Source organism: Rattus norvegicus, chromosome 1 (genome assembly GCF_036323735.1).
Source record: "Rattus norvegicus strain BN/NHsdMcwi chromosome 1, GRCr8, whole genome shotgun sequence".
Classification (NCBI taxonomy): domain Eukaryota; kingdom Metazoa; phylum Chordata; class Mammalia; order Rodentia; family Muridae; genus Rattus; species Rattus norvegicus.
Window position 1 is genome coordinate 107,623,008 of NC_086019.1, and position 19,404 is coordinate 107,642,411.

The window sequence follows — 19,404 nt, forward strand, 5'->3', positions numbered from 1 at the left end:
CCTTCCCCCACCATGATCCTGGAGAACAAACTCAGGTCAAAACAAAAAAAGGCAAGTGCCTTTACCGCAGCTTATATCTTCTGCTTTCTTTGAGGAACTAGGCCCTGAGGATAGAAGTGCCTTGCTAAAGAGCACATGACTGAAGAGCAGCGGACATTTTAACAGCTAATATCTGTAAGATAGTACGTGAGACAGGATGCTCTTCTCCGGCCAAAACCCCTACTGTGGAACTGTGCAGACTTTTCCTCAATTAATTTTTCAAACGCTTACATGAAGTTGTTCTTGACTCCATTTCACAGTTGAGAAGACTGAGGTGAGGGAGAGATTTTCACAAGGATATCTAGCTTTGGGGTAACCCACTCCAGGACGTTGGAATAACAGCCTGAACATGCATCTGAGTGGGAACCTGAAGTGGTGCCAAGGGTGGGGCGAATGAAAGAACATGGAGGGGTGGGACAGAGGGCGGGGATGACCGGCAGTTCTCTAGAGGTGAGAAAGTCCCGCCCCCAGGAGAGAGAGGTTCGGGATTGGCTTCTCGTGGCGGATTGGCAGCTCTAGGATGCGCGCAGTGAGGAGGGCGGGGCGCGAGCCGGAAGTGGGCGAGAGGCGGCTGAGGCGTGCTCCGAGAGCGGCGGCCGCCACTTTGCGTAGGAGCTGCGGCCGGGCGGGTACGGGGTGTGATGGAAGGCCCGGGCCTGGGCTCGCAGGTGAGCGCGGCTGGAGGTGGGCGGCGGTGGGGACGCAAGTCCCGGTCAGGTGAGGCGATTCCGCGAGGACGGCGGGGCCTGGGCCTTGGCCACACTAGGAAAGATGCTGGCTGTCCTTTTGAGGTAGCCGCAAAGCGAGGCCGGGTACTCCTGCCGCCTCCATTGGGCGGCAGGGTGTCGCGCACCGGCGCCTTAGACGCCTAGGACCTGTAAGGTGTCAGGTGACACACCTCGGGTAGTACAGCCAGCCTTGGACCTTAGTCTGGAGTCTGAGAGATTCTGTTGAGAAATTTCCAGCCCTAGCGCCTAGGCTGCCGCCTTCTCTCCACCTTGTGCTGTCTTAGCTCCTGTTCCCATCCACATCCTTCCTAGTCCTTGAAAGCATCGAGCCTGTGGAGGCAGGAGGAAGGGAGCACTATGGTACCATCTGCAAAATCCCAAAGGATTCTATTCTGAGAAGCGCTAGATTAGTCCCAGAGGACAGAGGAGGCCAAAGGGGAAGCTATAAAAACCGAGAATTAAGAATTTGTTCCTTTCGAGTGTGACCTCTAAAGACTAATAACTGGCATTGAACAGATTCCCACATAATATTTCCGGGCTTCTTCTATCTTAGCAAATGGTTAGCATGTGCCACACGCTTTTATGCCCACCTTTTTATCCCAGCATCAAAGTCCTTAAGCAAAAGAAACCCCCATTTACAGGTGAGAAAACTGTAGCAGTCTCTAATTCAAGCTGAGCTGGAAGTAGATTTTTTTTTTTCCTCAAGCAGTTTGAGGTAGTCACCTTAGGTTTTGGACCTTTAAAGAAAAAATTTTCCCCAATTCCAAGAGTGTTCTTCATATCTCCTTATTTTTCTTCTTCAACCAGTTTGGTGTAGGTTTAAGTGGAAAAATAACATGCTGAGGTGTTTCTGTTAGGAGTTCTTGCATTTTAAAAGAAATAAAAAGAATGTGCATGCGGGGAGCCTGGCTTGCTCTGAAAGAGTGTAGAGTCTTTACGTGAAACAGTGTCTCAGTATTTTTCTCAGGCTCGTGACTGCCACTCATTAATAAAAGCCTGTGAGAGCTTAGGTTTACTCTGCTGAAGGGAAAATAACCCTGCTCAAGTTCCATGACATCAGAAGGGAGAGGATGATTTTAGAGGTTGAAGTTGGTGGGGCAAGCTAGACTGTTGTTATGATAAGTGCTACTGCTACTTTCTTGAGTTACAATGTGAAGAGCTTACACTTCCTAGAAATCCCCCAGTCTTGGTCCTTCACTCCTTCTCGAGAGCTAGGTAGGAGTAATTATTTCTAATTTTAAAAGTGAGAACAGACACTCGAGAAAATGTAGTCACATGCTAGAGAGCAACTGAGTGGCACGGCCAAGATTCCATTCATTCATCTAGTAAATGTGTTTTGAATGTCTCCTGGAAGTTGGGCTCTATTCCTCATGAACAAAGCAGACAGAGCATCCCTTTTGTTGAATTTGCTTAGTGCTGATAGTTTTGGGGGTTTTCTTTTGTCAGAATTTTCCTACCCGGCCTGGTTCTTAGTTATGTTTAATACCTCATCTTTTACAGTTCTGTTTGCTCCAGAATCTCCCAGCTACACTGGGCTGCAGGCCGTAATACATACTTGCTCTATGTCTCTCCTATGTATTGATGTGGCTTATCCCTCCATTTCTATAACGTCTTCAGACAAATCTCACCACAGTGTAGCTTTTTGATCCTCTTATACTTAAAATTGCAGGCCTTTTTCATTGTCATCACTAACAGTAACACTCCCTGACCACACTCCCTGACCTCCCTCCTGGTTTCATTTCTCCCCAGCATTTAATATCATGCAATATGCGGTGCTCCTGATGAGGTGCTCTCTCTCTTCTGCTAAGTATTAAGTGTCATGAAGGTAGTGATTTGTATCAGATGCGTTAATCATTCATTATGTTGTGTTGAACATAAAAAAAATGAATCTAACACTAGTGTTCAACCAGCAGTCAATTTAGAAACTTAACTCTGATACTTCTGTTAATATTGTGACAAATATTAGTGGTGTTCTGTCATACCTCCCTACCCCCATTTTATTTGCCAGTCAGCCTTGCCAGAGTTTTGCAGATCATGATTTCTTCTTAGAATCCACCGTAACTTCAGAATGCTTTAAAACTAATGTGATTGCATCATAATTGCCATATAGCTTAAAGATGCTCTGTCGGGCCTGCTCAAAAGCATGATGGCATGGAAAACAGCCACTGTTAACTCATGGATCTGTGCACCAGAAATTTGAATATACTGGTTCAGGTTGCTTTGTCACCCCACTCCTTTGTGTCTGGAGCCTCAGCAGGAAAGACTCATAAGCCAGATGAGATGGCTAGCTAGAGCTGGGATAATCTAGGAGTGTTTTTACTGGCAGATCTAGCGTTTGATGCTGACTCTCACACAGGTGCCTGGTCTAATGCACAGCGTGGTAGCTGGATGCTAAAAGAAGTGTGTCTTAAGAGAAAAGAAGAGAAAGCTTCTTCCAGTTTCTAAAGCCTAGGCTTGCGGACTGGCACAGCAGCGTTTCTATGCTATTTAATCAGTGAAGCAGTTCACAGAGCTTAGAGTAAAGAGAAAGTGACATAGACCTTCACCTCTTCATGTTGAAAATAAGAAAAACTGGGGACTCATATTATGAAAACTGCCACTGGTGCACCCTTATACCTCATACATAATTTTCAGTTTGGGCCCTTTTCTTCCCTATGGAGAAGTATTTAACTATATATGTCTTTCTTGTTATTCCTTTTTTTTTTTTCTCCTTCTCCCCAATACCCCACGTATCTTATAAAAACAAAGAAACAAAACATGGTACCCTGGTCCTTTGAATCATTTGTGAACTGGAATCTTAGGTGGACCAGAGAAAATCAAATGGATCAGAATCATAGACTATGTAGAGCCAGCTGTCTTGCATTTGAATAGATTATAATTACTGTGATACAGAAAGAATCCTAAAAGGTTCTTACTTTCCTTGCAATGTAGCTAAGTACCTGTTGGTTTTGGCTATGTATGCCTCTGTGTTTGCTTATTTAGCAGATAGATCCAAGCAAACCTATCCAAAAGAGCATTATGGTTCTTGTTCCGGGTGAGATGAGGGGATGAAAGCACACCTCTCTCCCACTGAACGTAGGTATGAATCCGGCAGACTTTAAAACATCTCCTGAAGGACCCCGGAAAAGTAAATGGTAAATCATATTAAAGATGACGGCAACCAAAGTCCATGAATGTACTTTACCTTTGTCGCCTCTGGTTTGCCCCGTTACAGACTTGAGCCCTGGAAGGGGACGTTGCTGTAGCAGAGCTCCATGAGCAGTGTCGTTAGTTCACTCAAGAAGCAAGAAAGGGATCTTTTGGCAGCATGAATGCTAGGACTTTCCTCAGTAGCCAGAATAATTGAGATTTCAAGGGTAATTTCTGGAATTGAGCACAAAACCAAAATCCATATGTGAAATAATAAGTTGATAAACTGGACAACAAAATTTAAAACTTAGCCAATGAACAATTCTTTTAAGAAGCTATAGCCCAGGAGAAAACATTTTGAAAGTCACATATTTCTTGTACTAATCTAGATTGTTTAATATCAAGAACTCTTAAAACTTACAGTAAGGAAACAAAAGGCACAGATGAAAAACAGAAGGTAGATATGTTAGCCCAGGACTGTTAGACCAGCACTTAGGAAGCCGAAACAGGAAGATCACAAGTTAGAGGCTGAACTATGAGACTCTGAATCAAGAAGAGAGGGTGGCAAAGGCTTGAGCAGAAACTTCATAGAAGATATGCAGAAGACAGATTAGCACATGAAGCAATGCTTACCCCCATTCACCACTATCTATATGTAAATTAAGACCCTTATGAAACATACCGTACATCTGTTGTGCTAACAGTTGACTAAATTGGAAGTGCTCTTTTAAAGTCTCTTTCTGGTTCCCAGATTGGTTTTGGTTGTTTTGGGTTTTTTTTTTTTTTTTTTGTTTTGTTTTGTTTTTCCTATCCTGTATTATTTTGTGTCCTCTCATGCTACAGTTAATGAAAGAAGTGTTATGATCCCTATAATTATAAACTGATTTTCTGTTTCAGTTCTATCCGTTTTTACTTCATGAATTTAAACCATTGAATTCTGTATACATCCAGTGTTACATCTTCTTATATAACTAGCTCTATAATATCATGACGTCTCTTTTATTCCCCAAAATACTGTTGACACTGCTTTGTCATATCTTCAGATGACCACTACATTCCTCATGTTTGTGTACATCTTTCTGTATGTTTCAATTGAGCTTCCCATAGACAGTCGGCATTTTTCTATCCTTGTAGACTTTACTCTGTATATGCCTATATAGGGTACGTTCTTTTTATATTTTTTAATTTAGGATGTATGCAAATTATGTCTTTTTGTTTTTAGGAAGCATTGCAAAACTTCTAAGTATCCCAAATCTCAAGTGTCAGTCCCCCACCTCAAAAGCACACACTCACTCACCCTTAATTCTTTGCTCAGCTTATTTCTCTTGAAATCTGCTCTCCCCTTGAGCCACCTCAGCCTGTTGCATGGATTATTTCTGGCTTCTCATTTATACAGAGAGGCCCTGAGGCTCTAGCAGCCCTTTTAACATTATAACCCAACTTTGTTACAAAGTAGCCTAAAATAATCACCAACCATCTCAATGTAGTAAGTAAGTTTGCTGTGTCCTGTTGGTCATATTCAGCCACCTCATAGGTGTCTTCAGGAGCATGAGGCTATGGGCCACAGGTTGGACATATTGAAAGTATTTTCTCAAATTCTGACATTTTGGGGTCTATGGTAAGGTTCACCCATCTCCCTACTTTTTTTTTAATTGGAAAATTTTTTTTACACACTATGTTCTGATCATGATTTTCCTCATCTCAGTCTCTTCCAGGTCCTTCCCGTCTTCCCATGTACTCAAATCCATGCCCTTGCATTCATGCGCACTGTGCTCTTAGGTGGGCATGCTCTCGCTCCTGCTCTCTCTCTTCCTCCCTCCCTCTCCCTCCCTCTCTCTCCCTCCCTCTCCCTCCCTCCCTCCAAAAAAAAAAAACTTTCTTAAGTTCTCATTTCTTAGATACTTTGCTTTTATTCACAGTTAAAATAGTTTATTTTGAGTGTTTTGTCCAGTTTTCTAGGTCTTCTTTAAAATAGGACAGTCAATGGTGAGATCTAATCCTTATTGCATTGTACACTAAAGTAGAAGGCCCTACTTTATAAGTAGCTGAGAAAAGAACTTGCACTTAGGAGTATTAAGTGCTGCCTTCTAAGGCAAAATAGAAGTCTCATAAAGCATCAGCAAGCAGAGTTTGATGATACCAACAGTTTGTGAGGATGAGAACCATGAAAGTTCCCAGGCCCTGCTCTGGAAAGCTTAATTGATGTGGCCATTTTAAAATGGGCTTAGCATACCTTAAATGCCAGACAGTTAAGCTCTGGCTACGTATTGTTAAGAATTGTTTATGCATGAATACTCGGAGACATACACAAGCATATGCACAGCAGTACTCTTAGCAGTACTAGCCCCAAGCTAGGAAGATTCAAGTAAGTGGCCACATAAATAAGTTGACAGTGGTATGATAATGCTGGGTCATTTTACATCAACCTGGTCGCTTCTGTACTGGCTGTTGCTGCATGACCAATAACCACACATATAATGGCTTAGAGTGCCTGTTTATTAGCTCCGTGTTTCTGCTTGTCGGAAGTCCAAGCCCATCTTACCTGGATCCTTTGTTCAGGGTCTCACAAGCTGCTGTCAAGGCTGAGCTGTGTTCCCTTATGTAACTTAGAGTTGTTTCTCAAGCCCATGTGGTTAGTAATACAATTCAACTCTGTGCAGAGGCTCGATACACACTTTCATTTTCTTGTTGTCTGTCACCCAGGAGTGCTTTCACTTCTAAAAGCTACCCTCAGTCCTTGCCACCCGGGCTTTTTGCAGTCCTTTTTGTTTCATAGCAGCCTGCTTTTGTAAAACCAATAGGAGCTGCTGCTAAGGCAGTCTTAGTCACCCTGTCATAGCCTACATTATCCCACCACCTTTGTCATATTCCTTGCCACCGGAATTTCCATCTTCAAAGGGAAAGGAAATTGCAAGAGTTTGATCATTAGGAAGTGAGAATATGTTTTAGGGTGTGCTCACCACAACTCTGAAAACAAGGTCCTGGTAATGTTCCTTCAGTGCCCGTATCCATGACCTTCTACTACTGCAGCTACCAAGGCACGTTTGTGCCTTTTCCGATGACCTGTTTTATGACACTTATAGTTTGGGTTTTTCTCATTTTAAGCATCTTCTAAGATAAAGTTTTCATTAAGACACTCCAGTAAGAGTTTAAAGCAATTTGATTTGTTGCCATAGGTATTGTTGACAGTATAAAATGCTTCATTCCATGATTGAATTTTGGTATTAATTGTTCTACATGCTTTGTCAATTGCTCTTACTCTTCAGTGCAGGAATCATAGCCATGGATCCCATGTTCCAGGATTTGGTCAACACGGCATCTGTGCACATGAAAACAAAGAACTTGCGAAAGCAAAAGAAATTCTTCCTCTTATAGAGGACTCCAGTAACTGTGACATTGTCAAAGCTACACAGTGAGTCTCCTGGATTCTCTGTTAAGTCCTTAGAGTCTCTTCAGTCATGGTGATGGGTATGCAGTTGGTGGCACTCTGTGGGCACTTTGTTAACTGTACCCTGACAGCTCCTGCACCAGATGGGTTTGCCATTCCAGCATCCAAGTACCTAGTGCAGTGTGCAGTGTGCCTTGGCTGTTCCATTAGACCGTGAGCAGCTTTTCAGCAGAGCTTAACCTTCTTTCTCTTTGTACCCCAGGCCTTTTGCTTAGTTTCTGTCTTTTATTAAGTGCCTCGTAAAATGTTTACTGGACAAATGAATGATTTGGAACAAGATTAAAACCAGACTCTACTGTGAATTTCAAGTATTCTACAACATAATACAGGAGTGGAATGGGAAAGAGCAGCTTATGTTTGGGATATTAATTGCTAATTAGTATATATTTCCTGCATTTCTGTTTGCTGGCCCCAGAGGACAGGTAGTTAGAAGTGTATTCTAACAGATCCGTTCCTTGTGCTAGAAATGGAAATGAATTTTTAAAATGTTCTGCTTACAGTGACCATCATGTGGATATCCATGTTGCCAGGGATCGCCAGGGCCATCTTCATGGAGTCCTGTTCATTTCAGGGACCAGCTAAACTCTTGCTTTTAAGCATAGTTTGAAATATGTTGTTTATCAGACAGAGTTAGGTAGTAATTTATATTTTAGTAGTCAAGTATAATCATTATAATGTCCATTTAGTGTAAGTCACACTCATCTAATTACTGTAAAGGAAATAGGATTGCCAGTCTATCTTGGTATCATTCCTGTTAAAACCCTGTTTGGCTTTAACACTAACCAACGTTTATGTTCATTATTCATACATTGACAGTTTCCTGAGTGGGTTATTCCAATTACCAGTTTATATAAAGTTAGTTTAAAGACCCCAGGTCTACTGCTTTGGGTGAATACTATTTGATAGTTTGTATTGCTTTGAAGATGAGAGTATTCTTAAGGGGAATGTTGGCTTTAATCAGAATGGGAACACTGAAATGTCTCTGTCACCAGGATGCTAGACATGAGCTGCATTCACAGGGAAGCTCAGTAAGAACCCATCTTTGATGTTCCTTTAGGTCTCGGACCTTCACAGATGATTGTGGAGATATCTTTAGACCAGTGGTCCTCAACTTTCTGATGCTGCAACCCTTTAAATACAGTTCCTCATGTCATAGTGACCCCAGCCCCAAAATTATTTTCATTGCTACTTCATAACTAATTTTGCCACTGTTACAAGTCGTGATATAAGGATCTGTGTTTTCTGATGGTCTTAAGTGACCACTGTGAAAGAATTGTTTAACCTCCAAAGGGGTCTTGACCCACAGGTCGGTGCTTTAGATAGGGGACAGAAACAGAGAGACAAACATTATATTCAACAAATAGTATGTTCTCTTATGTTTCTCAAATAAAAGAAATATTGTTTTCCAGTAAAATGTCCAAAGTGACCTTTAAAAGATGGATAGTCCAGCTATGACGATGTGCCATTATCAGAAGCTTCCGTGTATTGTTTACACATACACATTTTTATCGAGCAAAACATTTGCATTTAATTGTGAAAAAGTGAGATCATTTTGCCAATTGATTTGAGTTTTGACCTCTGAGGGCCAGTTGCAATTTTCAGGTCCTTCTAAATAGAAATAAATTTCAGAGAAACTACTAAAAATATATGTTGTGGTTAGTTTTTATTAAAAAGAAATGTTGCTAATGTATGATGTTTAAAATTATGAAAGCGTTACAAAAATAGCCCAGCAGACTCAATATCGTCTAGACTCACCTTTTCTTTTCCTTTTGTCCATTTTACACTTGCTCTTCTCATCTGTATTCACAGTTATCGCCCCCATGATGGCCTCTGAATTCTGTTCTTACACTGATCTAAGCTGCTTCTTCCATATTGCCACCAACTCAAATTCTCAGCGTTTTTCCTTTTGAAATGACTTTCCCGGTTTCCAACTGAACTGAAGATGAACTCCCAGTCTCACCCACCTTGTGTGGTCTTGCCCCTGCCTCTCCACTGTATTATGCTCACCATTGCTAAGCTGCTTCTGTTTCTTTGAACATCTATGCAGTGTTTCACATCTCAGTTTTGTACGTGCTATTCTTCCTGTCCAGAATGTCCTCCCTTCTTAAATTACAGCTTGTGTGTCATGTTTTAGATGCCCCAAGAAGAACTCTTGTCTGGCTCTACATCCTGGCCATTTCTTGTTGGTTTATCTCATTCCAAGTTTGCTTTTAGGGTTTCACCCACATTGTAAGGCAGTTGCATAGGTGTAGTTTGCGTCATAGATAAGATTGAAGTCAGGAGCCAACACTGTGCTCAGACAAATGAAGTTACTGAAGGAGAGCAGGTGTGAGGACTAAGGCTTAATAAAGTGTCTTCAGCTCCATGTGGGTGAGTCCATCAGTTGGTACACTGAGCTTACTTTTGTTTGGCTTTATGCTATTTCCCTATTATGCGTTAATTAGAGTTAGACCATGTCCAAGAATTCGCCATTGTGAATTCAGCAATCAAGTTTCAACCATTCTTGCATCCAAAATGTTTTCCTCCCCCTTCTCAGAGGAGAAGGGAGAGGTGAGTGGGGGGAGGAGCTGTGTAAGGGAGGAACAGGGAGGGGGGGTGAATATTGTGATGTATATTGAGATGTAAAGTGAATAAATAAATAAATAAATGGAAAGAAAAACAACATAAAAGGCAAAAATTAAAAAAATATTGCACCTGAATTTGTACTGTACATTAATAGAATTTTAAATCTGTCATGATTGCCTATATAATACAGTGTGACAGTTATTTACATGGCATCTGTATTGCATAAGTAACTATAATGACATAAAGTATGTGGAAAGATATGCATATCTACTGTATATGACACCTTATTTTATAAGGGATTTGAACAGATACACAGATGCTGGGATGCTGGGAGGGATCCCAGAACATGGGGCTCCAAGGGTACCAGGAGCAGCTACTTTGTATTTCCATGTTGACTAAAAAGTTGTTTGCATTAAAATTTTAAGATAATAATAAAGTTGGGGTAAAAGGAAGAAATTTTGACATACAGAATTATTGTAATGGTATTAATTGTGCTTTTCTTTTCCTTATTTAAGATACGGAATTTTTGAACGATGTAAAGAGCTGGTAGAAGCAGGATATGATGTCAGACAACCAGACAGAGAAAATGTGTCTCTTCTTCACTGGGCTGCCATTAACAACAGGCTAGAGCTTGTAAAGTAAGATGGGTGTGTGTGTGTGTGTGTGTGTGTGTGTGTGTGTGTGTTTGTGTTTGTGTGAGTTGGGCCACCTATAGTCTTCCTTTGTAAGTGAAAACCAGGAATTTGTCACACATCAGACATCAGTTACCTTAGCATTGGAGAAGGCCAATCATAAATCAGACCCATCATAAAGATAAAAGATAGTTAGGGAAAGGGGATGTGTTTTGAAAAGAATAACATTATTTTCTCAGGATAGAAGTTGCATCTAAGTCTAGAAGAAGCAATGAAATATTTGGGTTATAACCTCAGGAGGGATAGATGTGTAGAGAATTAGACCTTGAAAATAGTTAAATGTGGAATATAGTTTGAAATGAGCGTATAATGGTTTATATAGTTCTTCATACAGAAAGCCCTGCTGCCTACACATTGTTTGGTATAACAGTTTCTAATTTAATTTGTAAAATGCTGGTGGGTAGTGAGGACTTGAGTGTATATCTTTCAAATCAGAGGACTATATGTGTAAAATTCTTGAGGCTTAAAAAAATTAAAATTTACTAGTTTAAAAATATTCTAACACATCATACCAACAGACGAACTTTGGTATGTTCTTCAGATAATGTGATGCATGAAGCACATCTTGGAAGTAAGGAAATAAACTTCTCTAAACTAGAGAAGAAAATTGCTTTCATTACATTACAGGTTTGCTATATACAGTACCTTGTTGTGGTAAGATTACAATGGAACGTTTTCTCTCAGTTCCCATGAGTCGGATCCGCTCACTCTGGCTGCCGCCCTCTCTGCACGGTTTCCTTAGCACACCTGGCATGCATGCACACACTCGTGTACACACACAGAGACATATCTCGTTCTGCAGACCCTTGTGCAGTCTCATTCTGCAGAGGGAACAAAACCAGATCCACACACTCCAACTGCCTCTCAGCCATTTCTTTTTCACACACTTATCCTCTTTAGCCCGGTAAATCCAAGTTCCAGAAACTTGAACTTGTAACTTAGCAATTAGATGTATATGTTAAATTCTCAACCCACAATTCATCCACACAATAAATTCACTGCCAATTAATAAAGATTTAAACTGCCCACCTAGACAAGATAAAATTGACCCAGCCCACCTGGATTTGGATCATCCTGCTCTGTTTTCTTCATCTTGATTTTTTTCTCACTCCTCTTCCTACTCCCTCCTTCCTAGACTTTTCCCTGCCTACCCTTCCTTCTCACCCAATGATAGGCTATGCCTTGTCCTCGACCGACCTTGCTGCATAAGGACATCATCCTACAGTACCTCATACTCTTTGTTCCCAAAATGGAACATTCATAATTTCTAATTTGTCTAAAATGCTTTTAAATAAGAACTTATTCCCACATGCTACTTCTAATTATGAACTGCTAAAAATGACATAATCTCACCATTCTCTTTCTTCTTTAAAGCTATTTAAGAGTGCTTAGTCATTAGAATGTTTAGAAAAGTTATGTGTTGGGCTTGTGGGTGATGGGGGATGCTAATTATAGCAAAAGTAATTATGATTATACTATAAGTGTTTCACCAGAGATTGTCTGATGCTGTCATACATCATTTTGAGACTTCCTTAGATCTGGGCCCTTCAGGAGAATTACTGTAATTTCTGTTTTATAATATTGTGTGAAGAAAAGTTGAACTGGGTTGGTAGAGTACTTGCCTGTCAGACATGGAGCCCTGGGTTGGATCCCAGTGCCACATAAACATGCACACCTGCATTCCCAGCACTGGGGACATGGAGAGAGGAGGATCAGAAGTTAGTTCAAGGTCATCTTTGACTGCCTAGTGAGTTTAACACCAGCCTGGGGTACATGAGACTTTATCTTGGGAGGGAGAGGATAAAAGAAAGCCTTTTTCTCAATGTGAATCTTAAATTTCATGTCTTACTTTCGTTGCCTTTAACAGGTTTTATATTTCCAAAGGTGCTGTGATAGATCAGTTGGGTGGTGACTTAAATTCAACTCCTCTTCACTGGGCCATCCGGTAAGATGTCTTTCAAAGTTTTGACATACATGGCTAATGGCAGCCTGTCTTAACCTCAGCTGCAGGCAGGGGAATGGTTTTGGGTTTTTTCTTTTGTTCCCTTGGGGGTTTGTTTGTTTGGTTGGTTGGTTTTTGGTTTTTTGGTTTTTCAAGTTTTTTTTGTTTTGTTTTGTTTTGTTTGTTTTGTTTTTTGATTGTTTTGTAAATAAAGTGGGATTTGGGGTTTCTAGAAGAGTTGTTTTAGTGTTTGATCTTGTACTCCAGTATGATAAACAGACTCAAATGCTTTGGAATTTCTGTTTTGAAACTGGAATGAACATATCTATTTGGTTTGTATAAATGATCGCAATAGTTCAACTATAAAGCCAGTGTTCAGTCTTAGCTGCTCATTTGGAAACTCAGTGTGGTGCTGTTTTAAGGAGATTGGAGAAGTCAGTCTCCTTAGAGTGTATCTCTGTCTCTTAAGATCAATGGGTAAACTCCTTTGAAGTTGATGCATCATAATCTTGAGTAGGCTGGCTTAACATGGTACTTACGGCATCTTTCTCTTCTTTGCTGTGAGATGCACTGATCCTCTGAAGATGAGGGACTAAATCTGTCTGCCTAACCTGCTCTACTTGCTAATGTCATAATTCAACTGAAGTTAAGCGTTACTGCAAGGCAGGGAGCTGAATCTTTTCTCCATAGGCAAGAGTTTTGAAGGACCTAAGGATCACTCTTGTCCTTCAAGATATTGATGGTAGTTTCCATGAAAATGAGTTATGTTTGGAGACATACACACACACACACACACATATATAGTTCTTATCTTAATATTTTTACAATGTATCCATAGTCTTACTGTTATACTATAATATTTCTGGCTCACCATGTTTTTAGTTTGCTTGCAGGGTTTTAAGGTTTTCATTGTTCACATTAGTCATTTGCTATTACTGTTTGCACATGATGCATTAGGTTTAATTTAGATTGCAAGGTTATCAAGTTTATCATTTGCCTCAAGCATAATCATGTAATTCTGAGTTGGACTATTTAAGTAAAAGACAGTTGTGGCTGACAAAATGGCTAAGTGGTTAAGAGCACTTACTGCTCTTGCAGAAGACCAGAGTTCTGTCCTAGAACCCGTTGTGAAGTGATTCCCAACTCCCTGCATGCAGCTTCAGCTTCAGGGAATCAGACACCACCCTCTGGCTTCCTATGGCATGCATGCATTAGGGCACACACATACACCACACACACACACACACACACACACACACACACACACACACACCTATACATAAATAAAAATAGTTCTTTTCTTTTTTAACGAGTAGAAGTCACTTGTACAACCACCAGTATGTAAAACACCTCCCTGGGTATTTTTTGGGTTTCTACAAGAATTCTGCTTCTACAGAATAAAACACGGGAATTTCCTGTTCACAGACAAGGGCATTTGCCTATGGTCATCTTGCTACTGCAGCATGGTGCAGACCCCACTCTGATTGACGGAGAGGGATTCAGCAGCATCCATCTCGCAGTCCTGTTTCAGCACATGCCCATCATAGCATACCTCATCTCTAAGGGACAGGTATGTTTGGACGTGTGCCTCATATTCTAGGTGGTGTAATTTGAAGATAGTGGGAGGGTTAGTGGCCCTGGTCTACCCTCAGTTTTAAATTAGAGTTAATGGCTGTCCAGATACTCAGAACTAACCTTAGTAAGCCAACCTGGCTCTTGAGCACTGGTTTTTATGGCTTCATTAGAGGGAGAAAGACAGGTTATTTTAGCTCAGCATCATTTAATGTTTCTGAAACTTGTAAGCCTGTAATAGTTTTTCTTATGATACCAGTAATTTTCAGGGTTTTTTTAAAAAACATGACCTCAGAGCCTGTATTTTTCTTCTGCTTGAGTGTAGAAATGGTTGTCAGATCACTATTAACCCATCGCGTGCTTTCATTATTTGAACTCAAATGGGAGGCCAATTTGAATGTGAGCATCTCATTTATTGTTCCCCGAGTCATTCCACGAAAATGACGTCCTCAGAGCATGGGTGAAATTATAGGCTGTCGGCGGTGGGAGTTCTGCTGTCAGCTATGCTTGCTGCAGTGTGCTCTGACAGCAAGGTGGTTAGTGTGTTAGCAGTCTTGTCTGGAATGAGTGTGGAAACGTGTTTGCACAAATGCCATTGGATTGATTATTCTCCCGCCATAAGCACTTTCTCTCAGACAGCCCAGTGAAGTGGAATAATTATAACCTCTTGGGCTTCATTTTTTAAAATGTATGAGAAAGGAGACCCTTGTGCTTCTTCCCAAGTTCTCTTTCTCCAGGGCCTTAAGAACCCTCAGTAACGTACACTCCTTGACTTGGTCAGAGCACTGCCGCACCTCACCCTTGCCATGTTTTCTAAAAGAATAATAATATCCTTATTGAGATATGATTCCCTTTTTTCTTCTCTTCCAAAAAAAATATAAAAAGAGTTTTGAATTTTTCTTGTTTAACTCTTTGAAGCAAGTGCAAAAAAAGAAATGACTCTGAAGATAGGTAATGCACTATTATTGTACTAATGGCAGTGTGAATCCATGGGGCAAGGTGTTTTTTTTTTTTTTTTTTTTTTTTTTTTTTTTTTTTTTTTTTTTTTTTATTAACTTGAGTATTTCTTATATACATTTCAAGTGTTATTCCCTTTCCCGGTTTCCGGGCAAAATCCCCCTCCCCCCTCCCCTTCCTTATGGGTGTTCCCCTCCCAACCCTCCCCCCATTGCCGCCCTCCCCCCATAGTCTAGTTCGGGGGTTCAGTCTTAGCAGGACCCAGGGCTTCCCCTTCCACTGGTGCTCTTACTAGGATATTCATTGCTACCTATGGGGTCAGAGTCCAGGGTCAGTCCATATATAGTCTTTAGGTAGTGGCTTAGTCCCTGGAAGCTCTGGTTGCTTGGCATTGTTGTACTTTTGGGGTCTCGAGCCCCTTCAAGCTCTTCCAGTTCTTTCTCTGATTCCTTCAACGGGGGACCTATTCTCAGCTCAGTGGTTTGCTGCTGGCATTCGCCTCTGTATTTGCTGTATTCTGGCTGTGTCTCTCAGGAGCGATCTACATCCGGCTCCTGTCGGTCTGCACTTCTTTGCTTCATCCATCTTGTCCAATTGGGTGGCTGTATATGTATGGGCCACCTGTGGGGCAGGCTCTGAATGGGTGTTCCTTCAGTCTCTGTTTTAATCTTTGCCTCTCATGGGGCAAGGTTTAAACTACATGACTTCAAGATCTCTGTCATTTTCAGTGGTGATTGTCACCTATTCTCCATTTTCCTTTCACATCATACAATACTTTATGTCATATATTCATATTCTTCCTTTAAAATATTTTATAACAATCTATGGATTTTTCTCCTATAAAAACAAAGTACTTTTTTTTTAAACTTAAGTTGTATTAGAACCATTTTTAGAGCAGTGACAGAGATGAAAGGGTTAAAGAAGTATCTACTAAGAAATGCAACTTTTTATACTGTGTTCACAGTTTTGCTAATTGATTCCTCTTTTGACTAGAGTGTGAATATGACAGATGTCAATGGACAGACACCTCTCATGCTGTCAGCTTACAAAGTAATTGGGTGAGTGTCACTGGATCCCCTCAGTCTGCTTCTTGGTTCCTATGAGCTTTCTGTAAATGCACTCTCAAGTATTTTAGCCTGTGAGATGCTGAAGACTCTTCACGTGGCCTGAGGAGCTGTACTTAGAATACACCAGTGAGTCATTTTTCTCTAGGAGGCGTTTTGGAACAATTTGAAAGTTTACTAAGTTCATATTCCTTAGCATATGTTCATTATTGACCGATCCTTTTTTGTACCTGAAGAGATAACAAATTTAAGTGCTGTCATAATCACAGATCTCCATGATAAACCCACTTTCCTAACAGCAGTGAGCGAATTTAAGGTTCTCTGCTGTTGCTGACGGCTCTGATGACACTGACAGAGCTGGTGCATGAGAGAGCCTGTTATAGGATATGGTCAGACACATTCCTGCATGAGTAAGACGTTTAGTGTTTAACTGTACAGCACTTCATATTGGCCAAGGTTAAATTGACAGGTTTTTTTTTTAATATTAATCACTGAATAAAACAACAACATGAAGAAAATTTTTCTTATCCTCAGTATTACTATCTAAATTGAGTCATGGATATTGCAAGCTGCCATTTAAGGGCTGTCTTTCTTGTGTCTTTGATCTTTCCTGTTAATAACTAGAACAGAACTCTGAAGAAATCCCGTAGTTCTTCAGAGTGTTTTCTGGTAAATGATACGCTAATCTTAAAATTTCTCTATTTGCAATTTTTTTTTGTATCTTCATCCTCACTAATGCCTTGTGGTATTGTTACTGTTTTGAGACAGGCCAGAACCAACTGGATTTCTTTTAAAGTTTAATCCCTCTCTCAGTGCTGTTGATAAAACACATCAGAACACTCCACTTCACTGGGCAGTTGCTGCAGGAAATGTTAGTGCAGTTGATAAACTTTTGGAAGCTGGTTCTAGCCTGGACCTCCGAAATGCTAAGGTATGACCTGTATTCTCGTCTTCAATTCATTATATCTTCAATTAAAAGATGAGTATTTAATATACCTACAGGTAGCTAGCTATTCATTTGGGTTTTAAATACGACAAGGTAAATATTAACAATAATAGCTACTCTTAGAATAAACATGTCAAATCTATGATTCTGATGAAAAGCGTTTTAGTACCTATAATATATATATAAAATATAAATATAATTTATTATAATTAATTTACCTTTTTAGGGAGAAACACCTCTTGATATGGCTGTACAAAATAAAAACCAGCTCATTGTTCACATGCTAAGAACAGAAGCCAAGATGAGAGCCAACAAAAAGTTTCGACTTTGGCAATGGCTACACAAATGTGAGGTACTGTGTGTGATAGAAGTTATTAGCTTTTGTCTTTAGGGCAGCAGAGAAAACTAGAGATGAAACATTGTGCTGAGGTGGATCTACTCATAACATCTTTCCTATGTCCCGCCCAGCCTAAAGGAAGAAATAGGGCATTTTGCTGGTTGTTCAACATTAATTTTCAGGTGGATGGCACCAAACTATGTTGGACATTTGCTAATTAGCTTTAGGAATGAATGTAAAAATGTAAAATGGATTTGATTGCTAGAGTGGCACCTACTTGAGCACAGTTCAGTGTCTAGTAGACGTTTGCACTGTGAGGTGTCTGTCCTGCCTGCCTGTGACTGAACCTCCTCATCTCCTTAGGTAGTACGTCCTTCCTTCCTGTCTGTCATGGTGCGTGCTGTCAGTCATACCCTGTATCCATGCTAGTGTCCTTCTGGCTGGTCCTACTGTCAGTATGTCTCTAGAACCTGACCTCATCACTTCACACATGACACATTAGTCCAGCCTCGTTAGTCTTCATGTAGATTTATTTTCCTATTGAAAAAAAAAAATCACATTTTTTTTAAGCCTAGCAGTTCCTCTCTATAGTGTTCTGAACTTAAAGTGAACTAAATAATTAGTGTGGTTCATGTAGAAGATAGTTATGTCCAAGATTTACAATTGTAATGTTCACATGTAATTATTACTCTGTTCTGAAATTATTTTGTGGTTATATTATAGATTCTAAATTTATTTTTATGTCATACCCTGGGAACATCTTAAAGACTTGATGCCATTTGAAATTATCTACTTCCAGATGCATGAGTAAAAGTGGAAGAAAATAAGGCAAAGTGCGTTTTTCCTCTTTGCTATTTCAACAAGCCAGCTTGCTTTCTAGAGACTTCCACATAAGGCACGGAGTGCTTGAATGTAGAGCCCAGTGCCACTGCCCACGGCAGGTTTCATTCCTTTAACATTGTCAAAGTAAGCTGAAGCATTAGCACCCTAAAGAAGTACTTTAGTCTTTGATCCCCCCCAAGTGCCAAGACCCCCTCTTTGTTTCCTGCTTCTCTGAAACCTTTCCCAGGTTTTCAGCCTGGCTTTCCAATCAGTCTTTCTTAGTTACATATTGACTGTGTTGGCTAAGATCCTGCTCCTTTCTGCCTTCATAGTCTTGAGAAAATTTCTCATTTACTGCCTTTCCACCTATGTACAATTTACTCTCAAGACTTGGAAAATGCTAGGCCCATTGTGTAGACTGCCTCCTGGATCTGCCCTGGGTGTCCATTTGCACATGCTCCAAATCAAGCTTAGCCTTTCAGAATGACTTCTCTGGCCTTCTTAGTGAGGGTCGTACTGGGTGGGGCTCCAGGGGCAGTCACTATAGCCCTCAGTTCAGTCTGGACTGTGTTGATTTTGGTAGTTCCTTCAGTTGCTTTATTCTTCTCGGTGATGTAGAATACTAACTAAAAGAAAATATTTTTATTATCACTTTTCTTTTAAAAATGCCATTTTTGAGGGAAAAATATAAAACATCATTAAGTAAAATTTGTAAGATTGTCTCTATTGTATAAATCAATCATTTTTTAAATTTGACAGCAATTTAAAGGAAATTTGTTAGTTCCATTAATTTGTACTGTACTTACAAAGTAGCCTTTGTACTGAACTAATTATTGTCATGAGTGCAATCCTAAGGTTCTAAAACTCTAATTTCTCAATAGCTCTTCCTGCTGCTGGTACTCTCCATGATCAGCCTGTGGGCTGTTGGATACATCCTGAACTTCAATTCAGACTCTTGGCTTTTAAAAGGATGTCTTCTAGTAGCATTGTTGTTTCTGACATCTTTGTTTCCAAGGTGTGTATGTTATTAGTATTTGCAAGGCTGGTTATTGCATTTCCTATATAACTACCTACTTCTGTTCTCTATCAGCTGGAATCTCAAATTGGTGTAAATAAATATTACTGAGCCATGTGGCAGCACCCTCAGCATGGTGGGAAGAAAG

General features: G+C 40.3%; 1 protein-coding gene across 2 annotated transcripts in view; it reads left to right on the forward strand.

Moving 5' to 3' along the window:
- The first annotated feature begins 591 nt into the window (after positions 1–591).
- The window catches only part of Zdhhc13 (zinc finger DHHC-type palmitoyltransferase 13), a 38,580-nt gene continuing 19,767 nt past the window's right edge, over positions 592–19,404 (forward strand). Inside the window, exons 1-9 of one of the 2 annotated variants that reach the window (NM_001395115.1) lie at positions 592–707; positions 7,163–7,308; positions 10,425–10,547; positions 12,469–12,546; positions 13,969–14,113; positions 16,066–16,130; positions 16,905–17,067; positions 17,309–17,434; positions 19,123–19,256. In NM_001395115.1, coding sequence (NP_001382044.1) covers positions 681–707; positions 7,163–7,308; positions 10,425–10,547; positions 12,469–12,546; positions 13,969–14,113; positions 16,066–16,130; positions 16,905–17,067; positions 17,309–17,434; positions 19,123–19,256 — 1,007 coding nt within the window. In that variant the 5' untranslated portion in view covers positions 592–680. The remainder of the gene's footprint in view (positions 708–7,162; positions 7,309–10,424; positions 10,548–12,468; positions 12,547–13,968; positions 14,114–16,065; positions 16,131–16,904; positions 17,068–17,308; positions 17,435–19,122; positions 19,257–19,404) is intronic. The other variant, XM_039084990.2, reaches the window with a different exon arrangement.